This window comes from Erinaceus europaeus, chromosome 4, assembly GCF_950295315.1.
Source record: "Erinaceus europaeus chromosome 4, mEriEur2.1, whole genome shotgun sequence".
Lineage (NCBI taxonomy): Eukaryota > Metazoa > Chordata > Mammalia > Eulipotyphla > Erinaceidae > Erinaceus > Erinaceus europaeus.
In genome coordinates, this window is record NC_080165.1 from 58,919,470 (window position 1) to 58,942,789 (window position 23,320).

General features: G+C 36.8%; 1 protein-coding gene across 3 annotated transcripts in view; it reads right to left on the reverse strand.

Annotated features, from left to right (window-relative positions):
- The window catches only part of FKBP5 (FKBP prolyl isomerase 5), a 117,162-nt gene that overhangs the window by 47,181 nt on the left and 46,661 nt on the right, over positions 1 to 23,320 (reverse strand). For 2 of the 3 annotated variants that reach the window (XM_060189689.1, XM_060189690.1), the window contains exons 2-3: positions 19,536 to 19,664; positions 11,358 to 11,502 (exon numbers count right to left, since the gene is read on the reverse strand). In XM_060189689.1, coding sequence (XP_060045672.1) covers positions 11,358 to 11,502; positions 19,536 to 19,640 — 250 coding nt within the window. In that variant the 5' untranslated portion in view covers positions 19,641 to 19,664. The remainder of the gene's footprint in view (positions 1 to 11,357; positions 11,503 to 19,535; positions 19,665 to 23,320) is intronic. The other variant, XM_007534254.3, reaches the window with a different exon arrangement.

Genomic DNA, 23,320 nt, shown 5'->3' on the forward strand with positions numbered 1-23,320 from the left:
GACAAAAGGAAAAGTATAAGCTGCCCCCTTTTTTGTTTCAGAAGAAACAGATTTCTTCTAAAAGTACGGAATGAGAAAAAAACTTTTTTTTTTTAAACAACAAAATGGTATATGCACTTTTGTCAAATCATAAGAACTAAAAAACAGAATATATATATTTCTGTCTTCTTCCAGGACACTGTTAACTTTATAGCTTAACTGCAGAGATATGTTAGCCTACAGAATTGTCATTATATATTACAGTAAGCAATCTCAAACCATTTGGGAAACAAAAATGTAGGTAATTTAAAGGAGGGATAGAGAGGGAGAGAGAGAGAGACATCTACAGCACTCCATCACTGCTTGTGAAACTTTCCCCCTGCACGTGGGTACCGGGGATTGAGCCTGGATCCTTATACATGGTAAAATTCACTCAGGAAGTGAATTTAAAGAGAGTCATTATTGTGGTCCAGGAGGTGGCACAGTGATAAAGCTTTGGACTCTCAAGCATGAGGTCCCGAGTTCGATCTCTGGCAGCACATGTACCAGAGTGATGTCTGGTTCTTTCTCTCTCCTCATATCTTTCTCATTAATAAATAAATAGAATCTTAAAAAAAAAAAAAAGAAAAAAGAAAAGAGAGAGTCATTACCTCCTGGGTTTTCAGAAGAGTCATGACATATTTTTCTTTTTTCTTTTTTTTTGTATTTACTAGAGCACTGCTCAACACTGGCTTATGGTGGTATAGGGGACTGAACCTGAGACTTTGGAGCCTCAGGCATGAGAGTCTGTTTTCATAACCATCATGCTATCTACCCCTATCACATATAATTCTATGCAAAAGCATGTTGTGACTTTTCTGATAACCCAACAAAATTGAGAATTGGTTGTAGTATATTAGATAAGGGATTCCAATACTGTGGTATGGAAAATACAGACAAATATTTTATTTACTTGTGATTAAAAGTGGGCTACAAGATTTTAAGATTATAGGGCATAGTTTTACACCACATCCACAACCAAAGTTCTACGTTCTTACTCTTCTTCAGTTTCTCTCTCATATATATGTGAAATAAAAAGAGTTTGAAAAAGGTCAGGTACATGTGAAAGAACTGAATTAAAAAAAAAAAGCCCAGTTCTGGAATAACATGTCAATTTCTTGATTCATTTCCTTCACAATTAACCTGTTCTTTTATATTTCATGCCCCCAGTCCTCACCTGCAAGGGGAAATTTTTACAAGTGGTGAACTATATAAACAAGTAATAAATTTAAAAAGAATTAAATAAAATATTTTCATATAAGAATTATAAGCCACCTTTACTATACAAATCACACATACACTATATCATTTTCAATTTCAAGTTGAGTTTATTTAAAGTGGAATAAGAACCAAGATATATATATATATCAGTATGCAGACTCCTTATGGTACAAATGTGTTCCGAATAAGTCACTTATTTTGTCTTTTTTATTATGATTATTGTTGTAGTTACTATTGTCATCATTGTTGGATAGGATAGAGAGAAATGGAGAGAGGAGGGAAGACAGAGAGGGGGAGAGAAAGATAGACACCTGCAGACCTGCCTCAGCGCCTGTGAAGTGACTCCCCCTGCAGGTGGGGAGCCAGGGGCTCAAACTAGGATCCTTATGCCAGTCCTTGCGCTTTGCGCCACATGCACTTAACCCGCTGCGCTACCGCCCAACTCCCTATTTTGTCTTTTATCCATCCCTAACTCAACAGCCATTTAAAAATGTGTTTAGAAATTCACCTTAAAAATGTTCCAAATGTTTCCAAAAATGTTCAACTTAGTTTTTAAAAAAAATTTTAAAGTCTATTTATTAGTGAGAACCACAGCATATGCAGTGTCTGGGATCAAATGCATAAACTCACACCTACAAGTCCTAAACTCCACCACTGAGTCACCTTCTAGGTCATTCAACTCAATTCTTATAGGAATAACTGCTTTTATTAAACTCTAATTTCAGTATTTTACACACTATCTAATGAAATTGAATAACTCAGAAAGTACAATGGCTATAAACAGATTTGAAATGATACCTTTAAATAAGAATTTAAGAAGTGGGAGGCAGCTCATAGTGATTGGAATCTACCTGATACACAAGCCAGAGCTTACCAGTGCTCTGGGGTGAAAAAAAAGCACATTATTCCTGTTTTTTTTATTGAAGGAATTCTAGAACTTAGAAACAATTCTGATCTCTATTTTAACTATGGATATTTTATTAGCACTATACTAAGGAAAAAACCCCAAAGATTTATTTTTTTTCAATTTATGAGAAAGTCAGAGAGAAACAGAAATAACCACAGCATCATCATGGCATCACCACAGCACATTGTGGTGCCAGAGATTAAACTCAGCCTCACACATGCAAGTGTGTGCTCTATGTATTGATTTCCCCAGTTGCAAACAAAATGAAAATTCCCATCTTTGACAGTATTGATATTATCCTCTTTATATTAGGTGCAGCAAATAAGATGTGTTCAGATCGTGGCTTATAATTTTAAAAAGCTAAAAGTAAGTATGAAAAAAAATAACATGACCTGCCTTGGGAAAGCTTTAATAATCAACTCTGATATAATAAATTGCTAGATACTTGAAGGCAGGCATCACTGTCTGTAGCCTATGCCCTCCCAAAAAAACTATATATATAGTACAAAATCATATTCAATAAATGCAAGAGTAACCAATATAAATGGAGCTTAAAAATTGCATACCTTCCCCTATACTCTTACTACTTCCTAAATCTGAATCTTCCTAATGATCACTCAGTAATGGAGATCAGAAGTATTCTTCCTCAATTGCAAAGTACTCGATAAAACCAAAGAATGTACTTTTTAAAAATGTACTAGCTTTCTAGCTCATGGTTTTGAGAAGAGTTAAGACATTAAATATTTTTACCCGAAAGTCTTTCTTTCAAATCCTAAATGCTCCTAAACTATATATTAAAAAATGCTTCAAAAAAGTGCTAAAACCAAATTTAAGTGGCAGAAAGAGTATCAACAGAAATTTAAAGGTACCACAAAGGCCAAACACAAACCTACAGGAAGTTGGCTACATGATTATCATGTTTGTAAGCCCTGAGATTTACTGCTGTGCCAACTGTTGGGCCACCTTAAGGAGTTTCTTTTTATACGATATATTTATTTATATTAACCACATTAAAAATTAAAGTTATTTACCAGCTCACAATAACGAGGTCACGGAGATATCACACAGGTAGTATGTTAGACTTTGAAGTACAAGATTCAGTCTCTGGCACCACCATAAAGCAAAGCTGTGCAGTGCTCTGATCTCATTAAAAAAATAAAAGGGAAATTTTTTTTTTGGCTTTTTTTTCTTTTTCTTTATTGGGGAATTAATGTTTTATATTCAACAGTAAATACAATAGTTTGTACATGCATAACATTCCCCAGTTTTCCATATAACAATACAACCCACACTAGGTCCTCTATTATCCTTTTTGGATCTGTATTCTCCCACACACCCAAGAATTTTTTACTTTGGTAAGATACGCCAATTACAGCTCAGGTTCTACTTCTGTTTTCTCTTCTGATCTTGTTTTTCAACTTCTGCCTGAGAGTGAGACCATCCCATATTCATCCTTCTGTTTCTGACTTATTTCACTTAATATGAATTTTTCAAGGTCCATCCAAGATCGGCTGAAAATGGTGAAGTCATCATTTTTTACAGCTGAGTAGTATTCCATTGTGTATACAGACGACAACTTGCTCGGCCACTCATCTATTGTTGGACACCTGGGTTGCTTCCAGGTTTTGGCTATTACAAATTGTGCTGCCAAGAACATATGTGTGCACAGACCTTTTTGGATGGGTGTGTTTGGTTCCTTAGGATATATCCCCAGGAGAGGAATTGCAGGGTCATAGGGTAGGTCCATTTCTAGCCTTCTGAGAGTTCTCCAGACTGTTCTCCACAGAGGTTGGATCAGTTGACATTCCCACCAGCAGTGTAGGAGGGTTCCTTTGACCCCACACCCTTTCCAGCATTTGCTGCCTATTACCTTTTCTGATGTATAATATTCTCACAGGAGTGAAGTGGTATCTCATTGTTGTCTTTATTTGCATTTCTCTGACAATCAGAGACTTGGAGCATTTTTTCATGTGTTTCTCAGCCTTTTGGATCTCTTCTGTGGTGAATATTCTGTCCATGTCCTCCCCCCAATTTTGGATGGGGTCATTTGTTTTCTTGTTGAGTTTGGTAAGCTGTTTATATATTCTGTTTATCAGCCTTTTGTCTGATGTCATGTGAAGATCTTTTCCCATTCTGTGAGGGGGTCTCTTGGTTTGGGTAGTGGTTTCTTTAGCTGTGCAGAAGCTAAATTTAATTTGATGTAGTCCCATAGGTTTATACTTGCCTTAGTCTTCTTTGTAATTGGATTTGTTTCATTGAAGATGCCTTTAAAATTTATGTGGAAAAGAGTTCTGCCAGTATTTTCCTCTATGTATCTGATAGTGTGTGTTCTAACATCCAAGTCCTCGATCCACTTGGAATTTACTTTTGTATTTGGTGAAATATAGTGGTTCAGCTTCATTCTTCTGCATGTTTCAACCCATTTAATCCAACACCATTTGTTGAAGAGACTCTGCTTTCCCCATTGAATAGTCTGGGTACCTTTGTCAAAGATTAGATGTCTATAGGTGTGGGGGCTTACTTCCAGGCTCTCAATTCTATTCCACTGGTCAGTGTGTCTATTCATGTTCCAGTACCAAGCAGTTTTGATGACAATGGCCCTATAATACAATTTGAGATCTGGGAGTGTGATGCTTCCAGTTCTGTTCTTTCTTCTCAAGATTGTTTTGGCAATTCTAGGTCTCTTCTGGTTCCAGATAAACATTTGTAGCATTTGTTCTATTCTCCTAAACAATGTGCTTGGGATCTTGATGGGGATAGCATTAAATTTGTAGATGGCTCTGGGTAATATATTCATTTTGATGATGTTAATTCTTCCAACCTACAAACATGGAATATCTTTCCACTTCTTTGTGTCTTTTTCAATTTCCTTGAGGAGTGACTCATAATTTTCAGTATACAAATCTTTCACTTCTTTGGTTAGGTTTATTCCTAGATATTTTATTGTTTTTGTTACTATAGTAAAAGGAATTGATTTCTGGATCTCAACTTCTCCTAACTTAGTGTTTGCATAGTCAATGCCACTGACTTTTGAATGTTAATTTTGTAGCCTAAAACCTTACTGTATTTCCTGATGATTTCCAAAAGTTTCTTGCTGGATTCCTTAGATTTTTTTTATGTATACTATCATGTCATCTGCAAATAAGGAGAGTTTGACTTCTTCTCTTCCAATCTGTATCCCTTTAATTCCTTGCTCCTGCCTGATTGCTATGGCAAGAACTTCCAACACTATGCTGAATAGTAGTGGTGATAGTGGTCAGCCACGTCTAGTACCTGATCTGAGGGGAAATGCTTCCAGTTTTTCACCATTGAGTATGATGTTGGCAGTAGGTTTGCTATATATATATATATTCCACTATCTTGAGGAATTTTCCATCTATTCCCATTTTTTGTAGTGTTTTGATCATAAAGGGATGTTGTATTTTGTTAAAGGCTTTCTCTGCATCTATTGATATGACCATGTGGTTTTTGGTCTTGCTTTTGTTCATGTGGTGGATCACGTTGATTGATTTATGTATATTAAACCAACCTTGCATGCCTGGGATAAACCTCACTTGGTCATGATGAACAATCTTTTTAATATACTGCTGTATCCGTCTGGCTAAAACTTTGTTCAATATTTTAGCATCTATGTTCATCAGAGATATTGTTCTGTAGTTTTCTTTTTTGGTTGTGTCCCTGTATCAGTGATGTTGGTATCAGTGATGTTGGCTTCATAGAATCTGGAAGGGAGTATTCTGATGTCTTCAATCTTCTGGAAGACTTAAAAGTAGAAGTCTAAGTTCTTCTTTGAAGGTTTTGTAGAATTCATTTGTAAAACCATCTGGTTCAGGACTTTTATTTTTGGGGAGATTTTTGATAACTGTTTCAATTTCATTAGCTGTGGTGGGTCTATTTATATTATCTAGTTCCTCTTTACTTAATTTTGGATGTACATAGGTATCTAGGAAATCGTCCATTTCTTCCAGGTTCTCTAGCTTGGTAGCATATAGTTGTTCATAGAAGCCTCGCATGATATGTTGAATTTCTGCGGTGTCTGTTCTGATATCTCCTCTTCCATTTACTATCTGATTTATTTGGGTCTTCTCCCTTTTTTGTTTTGTGAGTCTGGCTAAGGGTTTGTCAATTTTGTTCACTCGTTCAAAGAACCAACATTTACTTTTGTTGATCTTCTGTATGGTTTCCTTATTTTCAATGTTACTGATTTCTACCCTAACTTTAGTGATTTCTGTCCTTCTGGTTGCTTTAGGGTTCCTTTGTTCTTTTTCTTCTAGGTCTTTAAGATGTGCAATCAGGCTGTTTATTTGTGCTTTTTCTTGTTTCCTAATGTTGCTTGTATGGCTATGAACTTCCCTCTCAGTACTGCCTTACCTGTGTCTCAAATATTTTGATAGCTTGTGTCTTCATTTCCATTGAATTCTTGAAACATTTTGATTTTTTCCTTAATTTCCTCTTTGACCCAGTAGTTGTTAAGTAGTGTACTGCTAAGCTTCCACATTTTGGGACTATTACTAATCTTTTGTTGATTGTTAAGTTTTAGTTTCATTCCACTGTGGTCTGAGAAGATGTTTGGGATGACTTCAATGCTCTTGAATTTGCTGATGCTGTCTTCATGGCCTAACATATTGTCTATCCTTGAGAATGACCCATGTGGACTTGAGTAGAATGTATATTCCAGTTTCTTGGGATGAATGACTCTGAAAATGACCAATAGTTCTAGTTTATCTGTCTCCTCATTTAGCTCCCTCATTTCTATATTGATTTTCTGCGTGGAAGATCTGTCAAATTGAGAGAGTAGGGTGTTGAAGTCCCCTACTATGACTGTGTTGCTGTTAATATATTGCTGTAGCTCTTTCAGTAGATGTTTGATGTATTTAGTTGGCTTCTTATTGGGTGCATAGATGTTAATAATTGTTAAGTCCTCTTGATTGACTGACTGACTGAGCATTAAGTAGTGTCCATCTCTATCTTTTTAAATTTTATTTATTTTCAAGTCTATCATGTCAGATATGAGAATAGCTGTTCCTGCCCTTTTTTTGTGGGCCACTGGCTGTACAGTAGTTTTCCATCCTTTCACTTTGAGTCTTGTGTTTGTCTTGTTGAGTTAGGTGGGTTTCCTGTAGACAGTTTATTGTTGGGTGGTGTTTTCTGATCCACCTTTCACTCTGTGTCTTTTAATAGGTGAATTCAGACTATTGACATTTATTGATATCAAAGACTGAAGATATTTTAATGCCATTCTTGTGGATTTTTAGAGTGTTCTGATATATGGTCTATTTATGGTGGTCTGACTGTTTACAGGAGACCTTTCAGAACTTCTTTCAGGGCAGGCTTGGTGATAGTTGATTCTTTCAACTGTTGCTCGTCTGAGGTTTTGATGCCTCCATCTAGTCTGAATAACAGTCTAGCAGGATACAGTAGTCTTAGTTGAAAGCCTTTCTCATTGAGCACTCAACAGATATCTTGCCATTCTCTTCTGGCCTATAGTGTTTGTGTGGAGAAGTCTGCTACTAATCGTATGGGTATTCCTCTGTAGGTGACTCTTTGTGTTTCTCTTGTAGCCTTCAGGACCCTTTCTTTATCCTTACTCCTTTTCAATCTAAATATGATGTGTCTTTAAGTCTGGGTTAATTCTTATTGGGACCCTCTGGGCTTCTTGAACCTTTATGTCTTTGATGTTGTTTAGACTAGAGAAGTTCTCAGTTATTATCTCCTGAAGAATTCTTTCTTCCCCTCCTTCTCTTTCTTCCTCTGGTAAGCCAATAATGCGTATATTATTTCTTTTGCAGTCATCCCATAGGTCTCTGTTGTTGTTTTCAGTATGTCTTAAACTCTTTTTGAGATCTCTTAACTTCTTTTTTAGTTGTCTCTAATTCGTTCTCGATCTTGCTAAATTCTGTCTTCAGCCTCATTGATTCTATTCTCTCTCCCCTCTACTGTTTTCTGGAGTTCATCTATTTTGTTACCCTGTTCTGATACTGTTTTAGCTTGTTCAGCTAGTTGTGTTCTTAGCTAAGCTATTTCAGCTTTCTGTTCTCTAATAACCTTGAGATAATTAGTGTTTTTTTTTTCAGAGTTTCATTTCTTGTTTCTGCATTTCTGATGACAATTCTTTCAAACTCTTTACTCACTCCTGTGATTATTTCCTTAACTAGTGTTTGCATATTGACCTCATTATTTTGCGCTTCATCTTTTGGGGGGCTTTTAGCTGGATTCTTGTCCTGGTTCATTTCTCCAATGTTTCTTCTTGTTGGTTTAACCATTTTATATATTATGTTCTGAGGTTCCTCTCTCAGAACTTTTCAAATTACTGATCACTCTTGCCTGGATTGACTTGTGTCTAAGTAAAGTAATTAAAGCGTTCACAGTTGTGGAAATCGACAGTTGTTTCATTATTATTTTAATCTGTGATTTGGAGTACAGTGGTTTAAAAGCCTCTTTTTTTTCCTTCTTCCTTGTAGGCTATGGGAGCCTGAGGGCTTTTAAACTGTAAGTAGCCTCCTTAGCTTATTCCTTCACTCCTGACCAAGAGATCAAGCAGGGTGGGGCAGAGATTATGCAAAGATTATTCAAGTGGTTATGCAAAGAGACTCTCACAGCCCCACTACTAGGTCACTGAGGTACAGATCTTCTCCTGATTCTTCCTTAGTTCTCTGTCCCCTGGTGTCAGCACAGGGCCTCCCCCTTGCTGCTCCAGCTTCTGAGGGCAATAGCAATGGAGACTCACAGTTGCATTTAGTGAGTCTTAGGGGAGTCCTCTTCTGCCTTCAGCTGTCTTTTGTTGGTGAAACAGACTGGATGTGGTGTCTCAACGGGTAAACTGCTGGACTTTTACCAGCTACTTAATCTCTCCCTAGGCTCCTCTCTGTCCAAGAACCACATGTATTTGCACTCACTACTGATTTAGTGGGTTGCTGAAATCGTTTTAATCCTATCTTGTTGTGGTCCCTGGTGCTCTCCTTTGGTATTTCTAGTTGAACCGGGAGAGGAGAGGAGAGAAACACAGCTGCTGCTGCTCCGTAGCCCTGCATCCAGAAGTCTCCCCAAAGTTTTTTTTTTAAATCAGAAAAGTGATCAGCTCTCACTTATGGTGGTGTGCGGTATTGAACCTAAGATTTAGAGCCTCAGGCATGAGAGTCACGTTGCATAACCATTATGCTATCTACCCTCTCATTTTCATTTTTTATCTTAAGTTATTTTTATATTTATTTACTTGTATTTTATTTTATTTATTTACTGATGAGAAAGATAAGAGAAAAGAAAGAACCAGACATCACTCTGATATATGTGCTGCCAGGGATTGAACTCAGGATCTCATGCTTGAGAGTCTAATGCTTTTCCACTGCACCACCTCTTGTACCACTGTTAAATTATTTTAAATAATAAAAAATAAAACTTAAAATTTTTTGTATTTATTTTTCCTTTTGTTGCCCTTGTTGTTTTTTATTGTTGTTGTAGTTATTGTTGTTGTTATTTATGTCATTGTTAAATAGGGCAGAGAGAAATGGAGAGAGATGGGGAAGACAGAGAGTGGGAGAGAAAGACACCTGCAGACCTGCTTCACTGCTTGTGAAGAGACTCCCCTGCAGGTGGGGAGCTGGGGGCTCAAACCGGAATCCTTCAGCTCATCCTTGTGCTTTGTGCCACTTGCGCTTAACATGCTACACTACTGCCCGACTCCCAAATTAAACTTTTTTATGAGAATAAAAAATAAAAAATTTTATCAGAATAAAAAATTTGGAAGAATGGCATTTAAAAAATAATTTTACAAAGGGAAATATGTCTGAATTAATGAGACCACTAGATTCTCATATCTACTTTTGCACTTATAAAGTTCCAATTGTGGTTGAAATACATGGGGAAAAAAACTCAAATGCACAAAGATAAATAACTGGCAGTAAGAGAACTTTCAGTCTTTTTCAGATAAATTTCATCTGAAAAAAATCATCAACTACATCCAAGCTGAAAAAAAACTTTCATAAAGTTGAATTGCAATGTGGAATCTGTAAGCATATCAACAAGCTTTTCATAATGTAATGAATTATATTAAAATCCATTGGCACAGCTTGCATAATTAATGGATCCCATCTGATTTTGTAACATCGTGCATTTGTCAGAAAAATACTGGATCAGGAAATTACACATATTTCTCAAATATTAACAAATTCTACCATAAACTATTTTTTAATAACCATTTATCTCATCAGAAATACTTTAAGATCAATCTAGAGAATTAAGGAATCTGGAACATTCAGAGTGGCAGAAATAATTGCCACAAACAATAGCTCAGGTAGCAATTTAAAAATAAATTAAGAAAAGAGATTTTACAAAGCTAATATATGTTTGAAAAGTCAATGAAAACAAACAGTTGTTTTCATTTTTAAGAAATTCTGCCAAATATAGAATAATCATTACAGGTTTCCCTTTTAAGTAAAAATGAACTCATGAAAAAAAAATCCCACTGTACTTGAATATGCCTAAGTGTTTTATGGGATTTCCCTTTTCTGTCACAAAATAGTAAAATGAGATGAAATTCAAGGATTAGGATTTATCGAGGATATTCTCCATGCATGTATGGAGTCAGAGCCTTACACACACTCAATTCAATCATTCCCAGGCCTATGTTTTTCTCCCATGACTTTTATTTCAGATAGAGATAGAGAACAAGAAAGGGAGAGATCACAGCACCATTCCACAACAGTGGAACTTTCCTTGGTGACATGTTCCTTCCACATTGTACTGAAACTTGGATCTGGGGCCTGATACATAGTAATGTGGGCACTCCACCAGCTGAGCTATCTCCAGATCTTTTAAAAAACATTCTTAAGTGAAACACTTTTTTCCCATTTAAAAATTTAACAAGAGCAGTAAAGAGCACTTGACTACTAGTATAGTTTGATGGCTGTATCTATATGTAGTCTAAAGCAACAATAGTTTTTTGTTTTTACCACTGCAGCATTTATACCATGAATGCAAATGTCAACATAGCAAAAGGATAAATGATATTTTCAATTATTCCAAAAATAATGTTGACATTCTCAATCATCTAAAAAAATCTTGAGGATATCCCCAAGGGTTCCATGTACCATGCTTTGAGAAACCCTAAAGTATCTTTATGTTGGCAAGGGTTGGATCCACTAGTTCCTATGTAATACAAATAAGACAGAAATACAAGCAAAACATAAAAAACAAACAAACACAACCCTCTTACCTTTGCCAAGACTAAAGACAAATGGTTCATTTCTATCACGACTTGAATCAAACTTCTTTCCATTTGACAATTTTCCTTTGTAGTGGACATAAACTTTGTCTCCAATCATTGGTGTTTCTTCACTATTCCCCACTCTTCTGACAATCTAGCAAAGGTAAACATTAAGAGATTAAGACCTTTTACTCTTAATTAGAGAATAAAAAGTTCACAACTCATTCAAAGTCACCCAGGCAGATTTACTTCATTTACTAATTTCTTCCCTTTCAAAAGGCTTCCCTCACACACCTCCCAATAACCTGGTTAGCAAACTGTCTTTTATATGCCAAATCTTCTTTTAAAATACTTATTTTATGACAGAGTGAATAAAGCAACACTCCTTAAACATAAATGTACTATGCCACTACTTTAAATCTTTAATTTACTGTTTATCTCACTGTTCCTCAAAATAACTAACCAGGATAGGGACTGTCCCATTCTCTAAAAGGAGGCTGGGTCAACATACTCTGCCACTAAAGAAGATAGGTCCTGCAATGACTGCAGCCTAGATTGTTCTTAGCTATGACCACAGAATGCGAACTCAGACCTACAGGAATGCAGAGGTTACACAGGCCCCTGTGCTGAATATGGGCCCCAGATCAAATCAATGGGGTTTACAGTTAACAATATTTATATACTTTCCCCATATTTGGGAGCTAATCTCTTCCCTAATCCAGCTTTCCAGTATTTTTTCCAACTATGACACCATCTCCCCTGACAATACCTTTAGCCCACCTGCATGTTAGCTGCAAGGCTCAGGCAAAAATTAGTAAAGTCATGGGCCCCTTGGAATATACCTAAAATAAAGCTACTAGCCTTTTCCAAGATGGAGACCCCAAATCGCATCTGTCTTATGTTTAGGTTCCTGATGATTAAACAATTTGTTCTGCTTTATATCTTAATGCTTTTTCAGCCACCAAGTTGCAGATGCTACTATGACACCAACCTGACTTCACTGGACAGATGACCTCACCAATGTGTCCTGGAACCCCATCTCACCAGACCCCTGTTCCACTAGGAAAAGACAGAAGCAGGCTAGGATAGGAGTATGGATTGACCTGTCAACACCCATGTCCAGTGGAGAAACAATTACAGAAGCCAGCTTGTTCCACCTTCTGCACCCCATAATGATCCTGGGTCCATGCTCCCAGAGGGATAAAGAACAGGAAAGCTTCCAATGGAGGGGATGGGATGTGGAACTCTGGCAGTGGGAATTGTGTGGAATTGTACCCCTCTTATCGTATGGTCTTGTCGATCATTATTAAATCAATTAAAAAATAATAACCAGAAGATACTGCTTCATTGGTCTAGTGCCTCATGCTTAAAAAAGATCAATGAATTTTCAAAAAAACAAAATCTAAAACAAACTTATAATGGTGAAGTTTTATTTCCTTTCCTTGTAAAAGCATTCCAGTTTCTTTTTTTACTCAATTCTACTAGTTTAATTTTAAAAGTCCAAGTTTCTGGTATAAGAGGTTACACTTCCTATAATTTGAGGGTATTCTTGTGTAAGGGGGGAGAAAAGTGCTGAGCTAAATATCTAAATATAATATAGGAAATAGCTCACTTGGCATAACACAAACTTTGCCATGTGCAAAGATCTATATTCAAGCACCTGGTACCAGAGAACATTCACAGAAGGTTGAGTGGCACTGTGGTGACTCCATTCTCCCACTGTTTTTCTCTCTACCTTCACATACCTACCTGAAATTATTATTTTTTAACTTTCTTTTTTTTTTAAAAAAAATCTATTTGTTTATTCCCTTTTGGTGCCCTTGTTGTAGTTATTGTTGTTATTGATGTCATCATTGTTGGGATAGGACAGAGAGAAAATGGAGAGAGAAGGGGAAGACAGAGAGGGGGAGAGAAAGATAAGACACCTGCAGACCTACTTCACCGCTTGAGAAGCGACTCCCCTGCAGGTGGGGAGCCAGGGGCCGGTCCTTGCGTTTTGTGCCATGTGCGCTTAAGCCGCTGCACTACCACCCGACTCCCTATCTGAAATTATTTTCTTAAAAAAATGGTATAATCACATAGGTGCAAAAACATCCTTGGCATTAAATATATATATGGCTATAAAATCCATATTTATTTTGTTCTTAGAAGGCAAGCCACTAATGCTTGTTGGTCAGTTCTGGGAAACGAAAATAAAATCCAAACACATGGTGATATCATTTATTGTCATTCATTTTACACTTAGTCAATAATTTTAGTATATAAAGAAGATGATAGTTAATGGCCACTGAATATCTTTAGCGGCAGGGAATTCTTTTTTATGTAAAGAATTCTATTTTTAGGGGAGATAGCATAATGGTTACACAAAGAGACTCTTATGTGTAACTCCAAAGATCCATGTTCATTCCCCTGAACCACCAGAGCTGACAAGTGCTCTGGTGTAAAAAAAAAAAAATAAAATAAGATAAAAAAAAAAAGAAAAGAAAGAATGTACATATATATAATTCTCTGCTTCTAAGTGCGTCTCTTAAGATGTGTCCTAATCACACCCTCAGGGCAACAGCACATCAACAATGTAAACTGAGATGTTTTACTTTATTAGCTCAAAAGGAAAAGACTCATTACTGTCACTCCATCCAAAAATTGTTAGAACTATTCAATGACTTCAGTAAAGTTGCAGGATATGAAATCAACATAAAACAATCACTGTGATTCTACACGTTAGCAAGCAACTATTTGAAAAAGAAATATGGAACACATAGGCCAAAGAGATAGTTCCAGGCAGGATGCCTGCACTGCCGTTTGTGTAGTGCAGGTAAGAGCTATGGCATCAACATTCAAGATGTTGTGATAAAAAAAAAAAAAAAGCCCTGGTGTAGTGCTGTCTCTTCTGTCTGTCTGTTTCTATCTGAATAAAATAGTGGCCCAGAGCAATAAAATTATTTACTCATGCCCCACTTCTAGGAAAAGACAGAAAAGAGGAAGGGGAAAAAAGGGAGAGGGGAAAAGGGAGGAAAGATAGGGAGAAAAAAATTTCATTTATAATAGTATTAAGAGCAGTAAAAGACTTGGCAATAAATTTAACCAAGTGGATGAAAGATCTGTAGACTACGAACTAACTATAAGATTCTGATGGAAGAAACTGAAGACTAGTGAATAAATGGAAAGAGATTCTGTGTTCATGGATCAGAACAATTAACATTACTAAAATGCTGAGACTACTTAAAGTCATTTATAGAGCCAGTGCAATATATATATATCAAAATTCTAGTGGTAATTTTTGCAGAAAGAGAAAAAAATCCAAAAATTCATATGGATTCTTAATAGCCAAAACAAGCCTGAGAAAGAACAAAGTTAGAAGTATAGCACTTCTTAATTTCAAATTATATTAATCAGTGCCAAAGTAATCAAAGAAGTATAGTACTGCAGGGGGTTGGGCAGTAGTGCAGCAGGTTAAGTGCACATGGCACAAAGCTCAAAGACCGGTGTAAGGATCCTGGTTCGAGCCCCTGGCTCCCCACCTGCAGGGGGGTTGCTTCACAAGCGGTGAAACAGGTCTGCAGGTGTCTATCTTTCTCTCCCCGTCTCTGTCTTCCCTTCCTCTCTCGATTTCTCTCTGTCCTATCCAATAACAACATCAACAATAACAACAACCACAACAACGATAAAACAACAAAGGCAACAAAAGGGGAAAAAAGGTAGCCTCCAGGAGCAGTGGATTTGTGGTGCAGGCACTGAGCCCCAGCAATAAACCTGGAGGCAAAAAAAAAAAAAAGTATAGTACTGCCATAAAAACAGGTATATGAGTCAATGGAACAGAAGTAAGAGCAAAGAAATGAAAACTGTCATATACAGCCAACTAATATTTCACAAGAGATTCAAGAACACTCAGTGGGGAAAGGATAGTCTTCTTAATCAATGGTGCTATAATGAATGATTACATGCAGAGGAACAAAACTGGAACCCATAAGTCTTAGAAGTTGGAGAGAAATTAGAACCCTTGTGTACCATTGGCAGGAATACAAATTGGAATAGCCACTATGTGAAACGGTTTGAAAGTTCTTCAAATGATTAGAGAATGAAAAAAAATGGTTCAACAATCTCACTTTGGGGTACAATATAACCAAAGGAAGTAAAATCAGTATCTTGAAGGAATATCTGCACTCCCATGTTCACTGTACCATTATTCACAACAGTCAAACTAAGGAAGCTAACTTTCCATTTATAGAAAATGAAGAAAGGAAACACTGTGCATATCTATAAAATACATACACAAAGGGATATTATTCAGCAGCAAGAAATTGGTGCCATATGTGACAGTATGTATCTTAAGGGCAGACCCTAACAAAGACTATGATATCACTTACACAGTATCACATAAAAACCCAAGAGTGTACATTTAAGTGTGTTGTGCAAGTGCAGTAAGAGTGCAATTACATACACTGAAAATGGTACAGTCTACTACATAACCAGACTACATTGTATAGCCTAGTCAAACCACAGTGGTATATGCAGTCTGTTGTCGACTGAGATACCATTAAATGAGTGTATAAGAAATCAGAGTGTAGAAATGTTGACTGTAAGAGGCTGGGAGTGGGAGAAATGGGAATATGTCAAAGACTCTAAGCTTCCAGTTATAACATGAATAAATTCTGGGGCTCTAATATACAATATAGTGATCTTAGTTATTTAACATTGTATTATATGCTTGATATCTGGCAAAAGAGGAGATCCTGAATGTTCACACCACACAAAAAAGAAATGTATGAGATATTAATAAACACTACAGTAGTAATTGTTTTGAAACACTAAGTATACCAAGTCATGATGGCATAAACTTTAAACTTACATAATGTATGTCAAATATAGCTCAACAAAACCGGGAAAAATAATTACAGGCAAATCTCACTTTATTGTGCATACTATAAATTGAAGGCAGGCTGTGATAACCCTGAACGCATTGAGCAAGTCTTAGTGGCACTTCCTAATAGCACATGTTCATGGCATGTCTGTGTCACAACTGAAGTACACACTTATTTTTAGAGACAGAATACTGTTGGACATTTTCTGAATAGACTACATGTAGTATGAACATGGTTTTTATATGCAGTAGGAAGTAAAAAAATTAGTGACATGCTGTGGTCTGGAACTGAACCTGCAATATCTCTGAGGTACGTGAATATAATACATTTTGTTCAAAAAAGAGATACTTTAGGAAAAAAAAATCATTACTGCCTCTTGAAATTTCAAAGGAAAAAAGTTTCAAAAACTAAAAGATGGGGTTGAGCCCATGTGTTACAAAGTGCAAGGACCTAGGTTCAAGCCCCTACTATCTACCTGCAGGGGGAACACTTCACAAGTGTGAAGCAGTGCTGTCAGTGTCTCTCTTTCTTTCTCCATTTCTATCTCCCCTTCCCTCTAAGTTCTCTTTGTCTCTAACTAAAATAATAATAATATAAACAGAAAAAAAAATCACAGTACTTTAGAAGTGCTCTTGTTCATGAATTTCTTGAGTTTTTTTGGGAGCCTCTGTCTCACATGGAGTTTGCATTCTTATGACTATATAAAGAAGAGAAATTGGGCATATAAGATAAATGGATAGCAGTTAAACTGTCCATTCACATCAGCAAATGATACTATGGTTTCACTTCACATTCCCCTAGCAAGATGTCTTATCAATAAAATCTAGTCTCCATTCATTTAAAAAAATGTAACCTCTACAATATAACATTGTCCTAGGATACTGACAACCCTTACCTGTCCTGTTTTTTTGTTTGTTTGTTTTTCCTGTTTGGTTTTCCTTTTAACTATGGAGAGATGACTACAGGCCAGGAACTATGCTAAAGGCCTTTTGTAATGCCAATAACCATAAAGTAGGTAGCATTATCATTTCAAATTTATTAGTGAGGAATTTCTTCATATTATAAGACTCTGAGTCTATAGTTACAAGTTTTCAAAATTTGGCTTGGCATATAGCAGACATACATACATACATACAGCAAAACATACAGAGATTCAGACACAACAAAAAACCTTTCACGAGAAGTCGGGTCGTGGCGCAGCAGGTTAAGCGTACATGGCGCGAAGCGCAAGAGGACCAGTGTAAGGATCCTGGTTCAGCCCCCCCGGCTCCCCACCTGCAGGGGAGTCGCTTCACAAGTGGTGAAGCAGGTCTGCAGGTGTTTATCTTTCTTTCCTCCTCTCTCCATTTCTCTCTGTCCTATCCAACAATGACGACATCAATTACAACAATAATAACTACAACAACAATAAAAAAACAATAAGGGCAACAAAAGGGAAAATAAATAAATTTTTAAATATTTTTTTTATTTTTTATTTAAGAAAGGATTAATTAACAAAAAACCATAGGGTAGGAGGGGTACAATATAAATAAATATTTTTTAAAAAGCTTTCATATAAACAAGATTAAACAAAACTAAAAAACTTTATCATCTGTCACTGCTAATACAAGGAGATTATTAAAATAAATCTTAGCCATAATGTTTAGAAAGTGTAAAATAATCTCTCTCTCTGGGTATCTCTGGGGGCTATCTCATACATACACAATTTCACACAGACTCCAGTCTGATTCATTCAATTCACTCACTCAGGCAGGTTCCTACCCCTGAGCTAATCCCCTGCCCCTGAGGATAGTCTTCTTTAGCAAGAGAAATTAACTTACTGTGCTTGTATAGTAACTTGTTTGTGTAACAGTGTAGGAGAAATAACTACTTATTACAGCTAGATTTCAATTTATTCACTTATAAAGTAAATGAACCATGAGGTGCTGTCTCAAAAGTATACTATGAGATGCAAATAGAGCATAAATAACTAAGTATGAAATGAAAATAATATATAAGGTTTTAACAAAGAAGAAAGCTAGGGGCCAAGGTGGTGATGCACCTGGTTGAGCACACATATTACAGTGCTGCATACGGATCCAGGTTTGAGCCCCTGGTCCCCATCTGCAGGGGGAAAGCTTTTCGAGTGGTGAAGTAGGGCTGCAGGTGTCTCTCTGTCTCTCTCCCTCTCTATCACCTCCTTCTCTCTTGATTTCTGGCTGTTTCTATCCAGTAAATAAAGATTTTAAAAAAGTTTTAAAAAAGAAGAAAGCTAATTCAAAAGTAAGATATAGCCTTTGAAAGAACATAAAAAAATCTCACTGAACACAGAAGTACATTTGTATGTAAAAACAAATCCCTTGGGAGTCGGGTTGTAGCGCAGCGGGTTAAGCACAGGTGGCGCAAAGCACAAGGACCGGCATAAGGATCCCAGTTTGAACCCCGGCTCCCCACCTGCAGGGGAGTCGCTTCACAGGCGGTGAAGCAGGTCTGCAGGCGTCTAGCTTTCTCTCCTCCTCTCTGTCTTCCCCTCCTCTCTCCATTTCTCTCTGTCCTATCCAACAACGACAACAACAATAATAACTACAACAATAAAACAACAAGGGCAACAAAAGGGAATAAATAAATAAAATAAATATTTAAAAAAAAATCCCTTTACTTTAACTTTGCAAGTTGGTTTTTCTTTTTCCTTTAAAAGCTTTTGAATTGTCATTAAGTAGCTTTAGTATACCTAAATACTACATTAAAATAACTTGTCTGCAAATTCTGAGGTTAGGAGGATACAACTTTTTGGAGTCAGCTATAACTTGGTCTTCACCCCCAGGTTTGCATTTACTAAGAAATATGCTCTCAGACAAGTAAATTTATCTAGTTGGGTCTCAGTTTCATCACATCTAGTCTGGGACTTAAAATAAACCTCGGGGCCAGGTGGTGGCACACCTGGTTGAGCACACGTTACAGTGTGCAAAGACCTTGGCTTGAGCCGTCGGTCCCCACTTTTAGGTGAGAAGCTTTGTGAGTGGTGGAGCTGTGCTGCAGGTGTCTTTCTCTCTCCCTCTCTATCTCCCCCTTCCATCTTGATTTCTGGCTGTCTCTATCCAATAAATAAATAAAGATAATAAAAAATTTAAAAAATAAATAAAACAAACCTCAAAGTATAAAGATGAAATGAGATTCTAGCTGCAGCATTTTGTACTTTAGTAAGTTTCAATAAATATTTTCCTGTTCTACCTCCAGTCAAAATATATACTTTTTTTTTTGCATACATGCTGCCAAACTGAGCACACACAATCTTTACAGGTAGCAATTTTCCCTTACAAGTAGCCATTCATCCTTGGGGCCTCACCTTTAATACTCCTCTATCTTTTTTGGAGGTAATATCCTCTCCCCGTTCAGCAACAGCTGCTGCTGGGCTTTCTCCATTGTTCTTGGCACCTTCATCAGTAGTCATTGTCTTTTATATGTAGAAAACCTGCTGAGAAAAAACATATTTTAGCTAAGTTAATTGTCACTTTGATATGCATTTTAAATGCCCTGGAACTGACCTTTTACCTGACCTAAGATCTACTTAGGACCAGTAGGTTAGATACCAGAAATAAAAACAGAAACATTTCTATGAGCATACACCGATATAAGAAGATATTTAAATAAAATGCCATTCTGGTCCTTAATGAATGAGCAATCTAAGTGAGGTTTAGTAGTGATTATCTATCCCATAAGAAGGTTACAGACTGAGTAGTCCTCTCAGAAATCTGAAAATGTATTTTTCCTATCACCATAGAACTAATAATTTACCCGGTGATCTAGTAAAATAGATGACAGTTATCACAGTGGTAGAGTAGGTTTTAAAAGCTGATAGACAACGATATGAATCCCAGCTCTAGCAATAATCTATTGACATTTGCAAACCTAATCTAAGCTTTGGCCTGACATGTTCTAAGCAGGCATAGCACACCAGTCACAGGATTATTGAGAGGCATTGCTAAGATGAAATGAACAGAACAATTTGATGAGTACTTTTAAAATATACAGTCTTAGTCCAGGAAACCACTCTGTAAATTTTAATTTTAATCATATAGGTAGGGAAAGCTGAAGTAGGTAATAGCAAATAGCTTGTAAGGAGGAAGCAGTAAAAAAGCACTTTAAAATTTAAGTACTTATTCAAGATTATTATTGGGTCTTCTACAGGGCAACATGTTTCCTTCCCTGCTTAAAACACCACAGAATGAGGTTCTTCCTTGGCATGGCATTCAAAACTCTTTACAATCTGATTTTAACCTATCTTTCAGGTCTAGTTTCCACTACCTTCTTTCACTCAGCTTATTCTCTAATCAAATTCCTTTCCCATAAAAAGCTGTGTTAGAGCATATCTATGCGCTTAGTCACTCTTTTTCTCCCCAAACCATTCTTTCCTCTCCGAATGCTACCTCCACATCAACTGTGACTTTATATTTGGAGGTTCTTTGTCCTTTCCTGTACTTCTTTAGCTCTTCTCTTAATTTCTTGACTAAAATGTAGTGATAAAATGACACGCCTGTTAGATTTAAGAGATTCCTGAGAGCAAGGGTAAAGTTTTATTCATATTTAGATTCTCTAGAATGTTTCAATTAAGATTGGCTAAGACAGACAGGGTAAAGGATGGGCTGGGAGGTAGCTCATCTGGTAAAAGTATGTGCCTTGTTATATGAGGTCTTGGATTTGAGCCTGAGCACCACATGAGACAACACAGGGGTGGGGGTGGAGGGAACAGGGGCTGTGATGTGTTTCCTCTTTTTCTCCCTCCCTCTCCAAAATGATGTATAAAGAAGCTGGCTCAAAACCTGGAAGAAGCCCAGGTTGAGTGGCTGAAAATGTTGTGGTATATATAAACAATGAAAAACTTCTTCTTCTTTTAGCGTTTGCCAATGAAAAACTACTAAATACTATTAAAAATGACAAACTCACCTTCTTTACCCCCATCTTGGATGGAGCTTGAAGGAATCACGTTAAGTGAGATAAGTCAGAAAGAGAAGGATGAATATGGGATGATCTCACTCATAGACAGAAGTTGAAAAATAAGAAAACACAAAGCAAACTTGGACTGGTTTTGGTGTATTGCACCAAAGTGAAAAATGGGACTCTGGGGTGTGGAATAGGATTCAGGTCCTGGAACATGATGGCAGAAGACCTAAAGGGGGTTGAATTGTTATGTAGAAAGCTGAGAAATGTTACACATGTACAAACTATTGTATTTTACTGTTGACTATAAACCATTAACCCCCCCCCCATAAAGGGGGGAAAAAAGCTAGCTCAGTGAGGCCACTCAACAGTAGTATCATGCAAGTGCAGGGCCCCAGAGCGGCACTGAAAAAAAAAAAAGAGAGAGAGAGAGGAGAACGGGCAAAGAATTTGAAGGTCCTTACAAGTTGTTATCTGCTTTAACTTCTCAGGGTATTTTCCCTACCTATATAATTAAAATTAAAAGTAGTATTGGATTTTATAGAGTGATTTCCTGGATTAAGAATGTATATTCTAAAAGTGCTAATATATCTTAGTATTTATTGTGATTTGTCCAGCCAATTGACAGATTTTTCATTATGGCAAACCAGTGTTCCCAAGAAGCTAATCAACAGAGGAAACAAAACACATCTTATTGACTACTGCCATGATTAATTCTATACTACTCTCCTGGTTGAGCAAGGAAAGTGAAGAATTCATACCTTCTACTAATAATGAACTTAGGACTCCCAAAGTAACAAGCTAGAACCTCCTGCCTACAGTCAATAGGGTTAGTTTACATTTGTGAAAAAAGCTATACTCTGAAAACTATGGTTATGAAAAGGGTGGCAGGTACAGGAACTTTGGTGGCGGGTACAAAGAGTTGTGTACTCTCCACATATAAGTGGACCCTGAAATTGCATAAATCTGTAAACCAATGTTACAATTACTACTACTAAAAAGTTCTTAAAGAAAAAAATGCCAAGGGGCCAGGTGGTTGAGCGCATATATTACAATGCACATGGACCCAGGTTCAAGCCCCCAGCCCTCATCTGCAGGGGGAAAGCTTCCTGAATGGTGAAATAAGTCTGCAGGCATCTCTGTCTCTCTTCCTTTCTATCTTCCTTCCCTCTCAATATCTGAAGGTCTCTATCAAATAAAGATAAAACGCCTTGTTGATAGAGCTGATAATTAAACAATTAAAACATATACTACAGTGTTTTTAACCCATTTTCACTTGTAGCAAAGTTATTCCAGTATCAACAAAAACACACATCAAACTTTGCACAAAGACATTCACAGAACACTAAAGGCCAGGTTTAAGTCCTTTTGTTTCATTTTTCTAGTACAGTTTGTACCAAAGACACACAAAAAATAATTTCAAATGCTAGGTTTGGAGAAAAAGGAAAGACCAGAACATTTTCAAACCAACAGTGAAAATTAAGTACCTAATTATATGTGACACTGGATTAGGTAACTCAGAAAATCATGTGGGTCAATGGGTCAACCAACACCCATGTCCAGCAGAGAAGCAATTACAGAAGCCAGACCTTCCACCTTCTGCACCCCATAAAGATCTTTGGTCCATACTCCCAGAGGTATAAAAAAGAGGAAACCTTCCAATGGAGGGGATGGTATACAGAACTCTGGTGGTGGGGATTGTATGGAATTGTGTCCCTCTTATCCCACAATCTTGTCGATCACTATTAAATCACTAATAAAAACAAACAAAAAACATCATGAACAGGGATAGTTCAAAGATTTTAAGAATCTACTTAACAACAGGGAAAAAACTTTTTTTTTTTTTTTAAGTATTTGGGCTTCATGGACTATATCCCTAGAAAAAATATACACATACTTTTCCTGGGTTTCACAGACACACTGATCAATAAATTGCTGAGGAAACCCTGGCCTAAAGCCATGAGCAAACTAAAAACATCAGGTGAAAGGTTAGTAGGGAATAGGGAAATAACATGGTCTTCAGATGACTTATTACAAAAGGGGTTTCTTTTTTGTTTTATTTTAATGAGAGAGAGAGAAAGAAAGAAAGATATACAGACAGACCAGAGCACTGTTCAGCTCTGGCTTATGGTGGTGCAGGAGATTGAACCTGGAACTCTGTGGAGCCTCAGGCATAAAAGTTTTTGCATAACC